The 10,055-nt window shown below is 38.7% G+C and overlaps 1 protein-coding gene across 1 annotated transcript; it reads right to left on the minus strand.

Annotated features, from left to right (window-relative positions):
- Window positions 1–1,803: 1,803 nt before the first annotated feature.
- Window positions 1,804–9,628, minus strand: zgc:114181 (uncharacterized protein LOC619255 homolog). The gene is made up of 12 exons (XM_034228222.1): window positions 9,546–9,628; window positions 8,434–8,544; window positions 7,635–7,778; window positions 6,250–6,412; window positions 5,655–5,743; window positions 5,272–5,469; window positions 5,058–5,142; window positions 4,149–4,309; window positions 3,418–3,582; window positions 3,176–3,317; window positions 2,633–2,780; window positions 1,804–2,158 (listed from the first exon to the last, which is right to left on the minus strand). The coding sequence occupies exons 2-12, from the start codon at window positions 8,542–8,544 to the stop codon at window positions 2,080–2,082; spliced, it is 1,485 nt and encodes a 494-aa protein (XP_034084113.1). The 5' UTR covers window positions 9,546–9,628; the 3' UTR covers window positions 1,804–2,079.
- Window positions 9,629–10,055: the final 427 nt, after the last annotated feature.

The raw sequence follows: 10,055 nt of genomic DNA on the forward strand, positions 1-10,055 counted from the left end.
AATAATGAATGATGATGTGTGCTGCCACATCTCCTTCATCAGGTGATCAAATGTCAGTGTTTCAAATCTATTAATACAGCTTTATTCACTAAGATAAAAAATAGTAATATTGCGAGAGCCTGGACTGACATGACTCATATTAACTGTTATCACTTCCAAAGAATCAAATATTCATTACAATATAATTGGGCTTTCAAATAACTCCAAAGTTGACACACTGTGTCATTATTAGACAACGCCAATGTCTTTATGTTAACAGTGCAAAAGTCTACGTTTTGTGGTGGAAGGTTCATGGGCGGTTCTAGGGGGGGCAACAGGGGGCAGTGCCCCTGTAACTGAGCTTGGACCCCCCTGTGGCCCCCGTCCAAAAGAAAAAATGATAGAGATGCAGTAAAGACTGTGTTGTGGAAAAAACTGGATTTTGTTTTGTTTAATTTGAATAATAAAATAAAATAAAATTGTAACATTGAGTAATATTATGTTACTAAAACAAACACCAATAATCATATTCATATTTGTTTGTGGGCTGTGACTAAACTGAATTAAAATGTTATAAATCTCGAGCACATTTTGTATTGTAACACAGTCTCTGTGTTTTGTTGCGCATTAAATGTGCTCCTCTCATAAAATAACTGGCCCCCCCGTAACATTTGTATTGAACCGCTACTGGGAAGGTTCAAACTAAATCAAAGGACTTTCACCCAGGATACGCAATTTTTTGTCCGATATCAAACTAAAAGTCAACACAAATGTTTATTTTTCTGTGCTTGTGTTGTTTCCCGCAGATTTAGTCAGGTGTGAGGCCGCCTGTCATCAATTGATCAGCCTGTGAAGCAGAGAGCTCCCTCCAGTGGAGACTCTGTGTACTGCACCCTCTGTGTCCAGTGTGTGTCTCTCTTTGAACCACATGAGGACTACAGTCAGTCATACAGTGGTAGCAGAGGAGTATACAGAGGAGGTGAGTATTTTAAGGCCAGACGATGGATGGTCTCTATATAAATGATTGAATAAAGGTGGATGAACCTCATCTGCATCTGAGGCTCCACAGTGTCTGCTGCTCACAGATGAAGGCAGTAACTGTGATCTATGGTGGGGAGGGTCAGCTGGTGTTGTGAATCAGGCCGCTGAAGCATCACACACGGCTTCTTCACAACCCCAGGGACCCTCCCTACTACTTCCTGCTGGGATGTCTGAAGATCAGAAGATATCAGGGAGAATGGTGTTATAATGATCTATACCGACTATCCAAATTGTGTTCAAAGCTGTTTCCCTACAGATTTATGTGCCATCATTTAGAGTACATTTCAGAAATGTATATTTTTTTTAGTATCGAGAATATAAGACAATATTTTTGATTCTAGAAACAAATGGAAAACAAGTAAGCACATCTTCTATGGGTCGATTCAAAATGTTGATAGCCAAATTCAAGCCAATGTATTTGTCAGAACAGAACTCTGACAAAGGTTGTGGACGTCCTTCAGTACAGATCCTGTACATATCGAAATTCAGTTTTTGCACTGATTATATTAAATATGACACCATGTTTATTAAAAAGGTACGACTGTTCTTGTTTCTACTGGAAAGAGGGAACTTTGTCCCATCAGAAGGAAGGGTCATACATATGCACCTTTCTTCTTCTATCTCTCGTCTTTTGCAATTGCTCATGTGCCGAGTGGTTAATAGATGTCTCATAACGAAAGGAACAACGTTGGTGACTTTATCTCATTATTGTAACACTCATCAAGGGACATTTTCACACTCTTCTCTATAATAAAAAAAAGATACACAGATGTTGCATTGTACAGCTTTTACTACATCATACACACATTTACAGTACAGTCTGATAGATAGATAGATAGATAGATAGATAGATAGATAGATAGATAGATAGATAGATAGATAGATAGATAGATAGATAGATAGATAGATAGATAGAGATAAATAAGAGTTTGGCAATACACAGACAAATGTATGATAGAAATATAAAGGGTACGTTGGCACATAAACCCAGGCTTGTGTCAGGGAGGTGGATTCATGGTTAGCTGGAATGTATTAGGAGGCTTTTAATTCAATGAAGCATCACACACTGGTCTTCTGAATCTGGGATACTTCATTCAAGTAGGAAATGAATAACTTGGTTCCTTCAATGTAGTTGTACCTGAGAGAAGAAAGGATGGAAATGGTTAAACACCTGAATTGTTTCAGTTGTAAATCAGACAGTTGGAAAGGAAATCGATTACATGTTTAACCACATTCAAGTTCCATTTAGCTCAGGTTCTACAAACATCCACCACTATCTACAGCAACATCCTGATAACACTTTAGAGGTGAAACATTCACCCTGACAAGCATTTCAGCCCTCTTTTGTGATCTTTTGTTGTATTTGTATTGACATTAGACATGTTATCCCTATGAATGTGTTGAACATATCCTGGAATATAATATAAGGTTTAAGGATTATGTAAGAGATGATAAGACTGTGTGAGCCCTGGGTTATACTCCTGCCGATTGCCTTCTAAATAAATCCCTGCAGCTGGTGTTGTTACACAGAAACCCTACAATAGACTGATTTAGAGCTTACTGTGAATGAATTGGAAATAAAATAAATTGTGGTAAACCAATGGAGTCAAACCTGCTCATTTTCTCATTCTGGGAGTGCATCCCATCATCGAAGCCTCCGATGGGCATCATGATGATGCTTTTCCCCAAAACGTCCTGGAAGGTCCTGGCGATGGGGATGGTCCCCCCTTCTCGTATCAGGTCAGCATCCATGTCAAAAACTGGAGAAGATGTATATTTTAAATCAGTGTTATTTATCAGGTATCAACAATAAAGGTAATCCAAAATGAATAAAAGACAAGCCAAAAGCAATAACACCCTATTTGTTTGATTAGCTAATTTGATACATTCAGTGTTTGGATATCATTTTCTCTTTCTCCTCTGCTTAAGAAACTTTTAACCCTTAAGTCCTCTCTACTCCTTCCAGGGCTAAGATGCTTTCTGAATTACATGATCTAGTTTTATTTGTAAGGGGAAAGTCTTACAAATAACAAAGAAAAAGTCAAGATTTGAGTTCATAGAATATATATCTTGGGTTTGTAAAGAATCCCATTTAGAGGATTCTGGTGCGGTGTGAGGTGTGAATGTCAGGTGGTCGTGGGGGGTTGTTCTGTACCTCTCTTGATAGCAATCTTCCCCGCCTCATAGAGAGGATGCTGAGTGTCAGCCAGCCAGGGCTTGGCCCCGATCACCATGGTGACCTTCAGCTTATTGGGACTCTTCCTCTTGGCAAACACTGAGTGAAGGTAGTCTGTTACCTAAAGTATCCAATCAACAAGATAACAGCAGAGATATTTTATGAAAGGAAAGTATACGTTTTCTCTCAAAAAATACATCATTAGACATCAGAGCATGTACCTGTGTTTTCACCATAGCAGGGTCCATGTCTGGGACTTGTCTGATGGAGAACTTAGCAGTAACTTTAGCCGGGATGACAGTCTTTGTGCCGGGGTCCGAGAAGGCCCCCTCTATGCCGTGGATGGTGACAGTGGGGTAGCGCCACCTGTGTGCCAGCAGGTCAACCTGCAGGAGACATACCATGATAATCCATTTTCTTGTTGTGTCCAGCTTGCTTTTAGGATTTTATAATGACATTCAGAATCAGAACACCTTGATTTGACCCATAGAGGGGAAATTTGTTACAGCAGACAAGAGCCAAAGACAGCTTAATATTAACTAATATGCATACAAAAATATTAAAGATACAAAAAAAGAAAATAACACAATTTACAAAATACACATCCTGTAACAGTGCATAATTATAGCTATGCAGGCTTGGGGATTAACGGATTACATGTAATATTATCAGGATACAGAAAAAAACTGTATTTCATTAGTTACATAAAGAATAGGAATAGTAATTGTAAGTAATAGTAAAACACAAGGTGTATTTGTAACAGAATACATTTTGAAAGTAATCCTGCTGTTTTCAGGTTTACATTGTTAGCTGCTAGCCGCTGGCCCAGCTATGTCCGTGTTATGAGCTGTGGAGCCAATCAGACCCAGACACATTTATAGATATGCTCTAAATGTCAAATTAGGCCTTTTAAAGTAGTATAATTTAACAATGTTCAAGATTGAGCTCTTACCTTATTGCTGTACATGAGCTGGCTGACACCGATCTTGTTCTTGTAGTCCTCAACGTCAAACTGGATGTCCTGATACATTTTCCATTCCTCATCAGAAAGGGGAGCCACAGCCTCCCTGATCCCAGGAATCAGGATCTTTCCACTGGGACTGATCAGTGTGTCTGAAACCAGGAATTGCAAAATACATTTGTTGTGGTTTTAAATAATCTCACACTGTATGGAGCTTAGAGAAGGGAGCTGGGATGGATTTACTATAACATCTCCTAAACTACACACTACTAAACAATTGAACATATTTCTGAAAAATGTATTTGATCTTCTAATAATGTAATGTTACATAGTGAATAAGGGGCTAAGTGCTGATAATACTTGTGTTGAATATTGTGTTTTATAAAACTCTGAAGAGGGAATTTAATCGGACATGAGGCATTCCGTGAGTGCTGTACAACATCATTAGGACTTTTAATGATACGAATCACTTTGCTGTACAGATGTTCTGATAAACCCTTGTTGCAAAGCCTTAGGTTTTAACATAACACAAGTTGGGAATGGCTCTCAAAAGAGGAAGGAGTAAGTAAAGAAGCCTGAATAATAGAGTGCAAACCTCCAGGGGTTCTTATTGGTGCCATTGTGCCAGATTTTATTGATTTAAAATTACAGTTAAAATCAACTAGCCTCTGAATTGCAAATAGCTATTAACATTATATTAGCGCAGGAATCAGGATGCTACAATTAGCATTGGATATATACAGGTTAACTGAAAAGCGATAGCTATTATTCATACACCTCTTCTATACAGTTTGGGTAACTGGCATATTGCTAAGGCCCTACTGATGCAGGTAAGTGTCTTATCTTCCTGTGAGCGATTTCATGAATAAGTGAATGAATAGATGAATGTGTAACACTTACCAAGAATGCCAATGAGGTCAGTCATTGGTTCAATTACAGTGCCTCCATAAACACCCGAATGTAAGTCCTGTTTAGGTCCTTCAACCTGCACACATGAAAGAGCTCAGTGTATGACTGGAGAATTAGAATCAAGGTTTTTTTAAAACAATAAATTGTCGTTTAAGAATTTGATGTTTCAGTTTGTCTTTGTGTTTTGAGTGTATGCATAAAAAACCTCAGCAAAGAAGTAGCAGTTCCCTCTGGTGCCGTAGGTGAGGGCGGGCCGCCGGCTGAGCCAGCCGCAGTCTGAGATGATGATGTAATCCACGTCAGAGAAGAAGGTGTCTCTCTGAGCCAGGATCATGGCGTCCAGGCCGTTAGACCCCGTCTCCTCCATACCCTCTATGACAAACTTCACATTCACTGGCAGCTCCTGGTGGACAGAAAGGAGGACGGTGTTTTACTCGAGTCAAAGAGTCTGCTCACAGAAGGATTTCAAGAAAGAGATATCTTTTAATTATTTGTCATTTAAGGTCACATTGCCTCTATAGCGCCCACATTGGATTCTTTTATCTGAAGCATTCAAATATATATAACAGTGTTTGCAGACTGTCTCACCATATTGAGGGCCTGATAAGCCCCCACTGCATGGATCCAGGCTAACACTGGGGCCTTGTTGTCTGATGCTCCTCTTCCATAAAGATGACCTGAAAGGGAAAAGAGTCACTATATTATATACATCGATTAATATATTCGATCAGTCATTTGGATTATTCTGGACATTGTGACGCTTTCCAGTTTATACATTTTTAACACCGGTACAAAAAGTCCTTATTCGTCTCTAAATAACTACGTCAGTCAAACCTTTTTTCTGATCCTCACTGAGCTATCAGGTTTAGTTATTATGATTGTGATATGAAATAAAAACTGAAAAGAAAGTTAAGATCTACTTTACTTTAATTTCCCCTTAACTGGTGTTAAGTTTGGCACATTAATTTATCTATATTATAGGCTGTGTCTACACTGAATACAAATATTCAAATGCAATGCACCATTGCATCAGGATGAATATTTGAGATGTTTTGAGCATTGTTTTATTCTAGCCTAAGCTGAAGTGTTTCGTAACTTTGTAAACGTTGAAGACCTATTGGATTCAAAATGATGTTTGCTATCACTGCATTCATTGGGGACAAAACGGCTTAAAGGCTGTTACCGTTGATGTCAGTCAAGTTGTAGGGATCCGTTGCCCAGCCGTCCTCTAGCTTGGCTGGCTGGACGTCCACATGACCATACACACACACTGTGTGTTTGTTTACGTCAGTGCCAAACTGGGCAGTCACCACTTTAGGCAGCAGCAGCGTCTGTCCATCAGGAAGCTGCACACAGGAGGGAGAGTTACTGATAGTCCCTCATCTTGTTCTCTCTTCTCAGGAACTTTGCTTCTACACGTTGCAACAGTAACGTCTACCACCTGACCAGATATACACACAATGCACAATGTCAACCTGTTTATACATTTATTAACCCTCCTGTTGTCTTCGGGTCAAATCCGACCGATTTCCTACTTTCATCAATCATAACTTTTTTGTTTTACATTCGATTGCATTAAGGCTTTATGATATCCTTCACAGTAGACATTTGAACATATGAAATTGCTGATCACCACTTTCATTGAATTTTGGATGATTTAGTCAACTTTGTAACACCATGGTGTTCCCGGTCAAAAATGACCGCCATAAAGAAAAGGAATTAGTAACCATCCGGATCAGATAAAACACACACACACACACACACACACATACTCTAGATGTGTTCCCCCCCCCCCCCTTATGTGCCCATCCCCCCATGTGAATCACACCTGGCACACACAAACACACACACACAGAACAATTTGACACATTTCCCGCTCTTATGTGCCCATCCCCCCACATGGATCACACCTGGCACACGCAATACATGTTCAGTGTCTGTTCTTTGTATATTTACTGCAGTGTTTCATGTATACCAGTAGTCTGATACAATCTTTACAGTTTGAAAGGGTGTTAAATGAAATTCGGTGATGATTAATGGTTTTTGTGTTAATGTAATAGCAGTTAAAACAGGACCGGTCAAATTTGACCCCGAACACCAAAGTAAGGGGGGAACGAAGACAATAGGAGGGTTGAATATCAAAGACATTTCAATGATCTGCAGAGTGTGTCATGTATAATCAAGGGATAATGTGCAGCGAGCAGGTCATGAATGAGAAAATACGTTTTATTGTTCTTGCTCTCTTTTTTCTCTTTACTGGGGACCGTTTAGCCCTCATGAATGAAAAGTTTTGTGGTCTTCACAAATATAAAAAGGAATATTCAAAAAGTATTCCAAGTATGGGATGTTTTTTCCTGTCATGTGTCTCAGTCAGTAATTAGGAGGTGGATTTAGTCCACTGCCTTTCGGACCCAGCAGATCATTTGCCTCTGACTCAACTCTGTATGAAATACTGAATATCTTTTAGCCAATTAGGGTGATTATTATATGCTATGCTCTTATGTCTCAGTATCACAGCATTTATTAAAATAAGCTTCTAGGGGCCAAGAGAGAAGGCCTGTCACTGACCTCTTGTTCCCCGATATCAACCAGTTCCACTGTCCCTCCCATCAGCCTCAGCTTCTGAGCCACCACGTCCATCATGCGATGCAGGTCTTTCCTCCTCATCACATTGCTGGAGTCGCTTTCAATTGCAACCCAGTCCCGCAGAGTCTAAAACACAAACATACAGACACACACATTCAGAACATGAGCAAAGATGATCAGATTCTGTTCCTATTTCGTTTTATTTCTTTTGACTTAGTAAGGAAAACACTGAAAAAGGTCTTACTTAGAGAATAGTTATTGTAACTACAGGAGCTGGATTAAATTAGTATATATAGGTACCTGATGTTCGTTATGCTGTTAAGGTAGTTGTTTTTTATTTGAGAAGTTTACCAAAATGACTGATGACAGCATTGAATCATATGCCGTCTTGTAATTGTTATCAATTAAGTGTTATTTTAAGATAAATGTCTGACCAAAAACATGAATAATTATCTTTAAAAAAATGATAACCACGTTATTCTTTTTAAACCTGCATTTACCTAGATTCCTTGAGTTCAATTCAAAAATCTACAGTTAGAGCTATAATGAACTCATAGTTTAGGCTGTTTTTGATATAGCCCAATACCACAGATCACATATTTGCCTGAAGTGGCTTGGCTTTACCCCAACCATAAAACAAAATCTCCATCAGGAAAAAGCTCAGCAAGAGTGACCCTCTCATGACGGATGCTATAGACATAGCAAAACTACAGCCCTAACCCTAACCCTAATCAGAATTGAGTCTTTAGGTATTACTCAAAGAAGGAGAATGATACTGTACCTCCACATATTCTTCCTGATGGCTGTCAATGAACTGAGTGAGCTCCGTATACTGGAAGGCCTGGACAGTGGAGACGACCAGCAGTAAGGAGAGAACAGCGGGGAGATTCATCTGTTGGACAATCAGAAAAGACATTATTGATACTGCAGAGGACTGTATAAAATATCTTGACTTTGTTTGAATATAACTGCACCAACAGAATACTGACAATGTTGTCCCCACCATCTTTTAAAAGTATAACTAATACATGTTCTGAAAAAAAGCGTGCACAAAGAAATGTAATAAACAAGAACAGTGATTTTGTGTCAAGATGTACAATTTGGACATGTTAGTAAACTTTTAATAGAAAATAGAAATACGAACATTGCACTGTGCAGCAGCAGGGCACAGGCACTACACTTTAAATAACAGGTAACCAAAAATAATTCATAAATAAAAAAGGCCTATCACAGCAGAGGAAGAAGGTAATGATTTCAAATTGCATCAGCATGTAAAACAAGTATCGCACATAATTAGAAATAAAAAAGAATAGAAAATAAACAATTATACAATATAAACATCTCAAATTAGAAGATAAAGCAGAACTAAAAGAGTGAAAATGTAAAAGTTGACTATTGAAATATGTAAACTATCTGATGAATAAAACACTATTGACGGGCTAAATAACAGCTAACACCATATCAAATTGGGATATTATTTACATTTAGTGTGCAAGAATGACATATTAAATTAAAGTTACATATAAAATGTACAGTGAGAAGTTATAAGTCCAGATAAAAAAGAGAAACTATGGAGCATTGAGTTCTCGGCCAGCCAGTAGTATTGATGTATCTGTCCTTGTAACTAAATATCTTTAAGTTATGAAGAAATGTAGGGATATTAAGTCAACAACAAAAAATCAATCATTGACATTTTTCTCTGGGTGACCACGGGCTCAAGTGTCACATTTGGGATATTTATTCTTAAAAAAATTAAGCATTAGTTAACCATTTGTCATTTAAAAAACAGGTTTTGAAAAATACCTTGTTTCCCAAAAACACACATCAAAACAACGACTTAGTACATTGTAACACTCCATGGTGAATATTTTCAGAGTGAGTCTTCTGTCTTACCTTGTCTCTGCTGGTGTGTGTGTGTGTGTGTGTGTGTGTGCGTGTGTGTGCGTGTGTGTGACAGTCTCTCAGGCAGGCGGACTGTGGCCCCTTTTTGTTGCCTGGACATTTATATACCCTCCTTCATACCACACTCCCACTGAACCTAGGGGTCACAGTCAAACATTTCCTGACACAGCGCCAAGACAGCTGACAAATTAATTGTATTTGCTGACAGGCGCAAGAATCAAATATTGATCCTGCTCAAAGAATGCCCAGGGTTCAACAGGAACAAAGGCAGCGAGCTCCTGCTGCTTGTGTTTTGGAATCTCAAAGTAAATCCCCTTTACACCAAAGTAAAGCAGCTTTTCATGTTTCCTTATTAAGCAAGTGTCCCATTGTGCTGGGCCTCAGGTTAACCCGCTTGTAAGCATTCCTAGTTGACAAGCAGCTCCATTAGATTCAAACCCCTAAACAGGTTTGACTGAACATGTTTAATCCCATCACCTTTATGTTCATTGGATAAATTGT

This window comes from Gymnodraco acuticeps, unplaced genomic scaffold, assembly GCF_902827175.1.
Source record: "Gymnodraco acuticeps unplaced genomic scaffold, fGymAcu1.1, whole genome shotgun sequence".
Lineage (NCBI taxonomy): Eukaryota > Metazoa > Chordata > Actinopteri > Perciformes > Bathydraconidae > Gymnodraco > Gymnodraco acuticeps.

Coding starts and splice junctions, on each gene's coding strand:
- zgc:114181 (XM_034228222.1), bottom strand. CDS start 8,544: ATGAATCTCCCCGCTGTTCTCTCCTTACTGCTGGTCGTCTCCACTGTC. Junction 7,779..8,433: donor ATCAGGAAGAATATGTGGAG/GTACAGTATCAT, acceptor TTTGTGTTTTAG/ACTCTGCGGGACTGGGTTGC. Junction 3,583..4,148: donor AGCTCATGTACAGCAATAAG/GTAAGAGCTCAA, acceptor TGTCTCCTGCAG/GTTGACCTGCTGGCACACAG.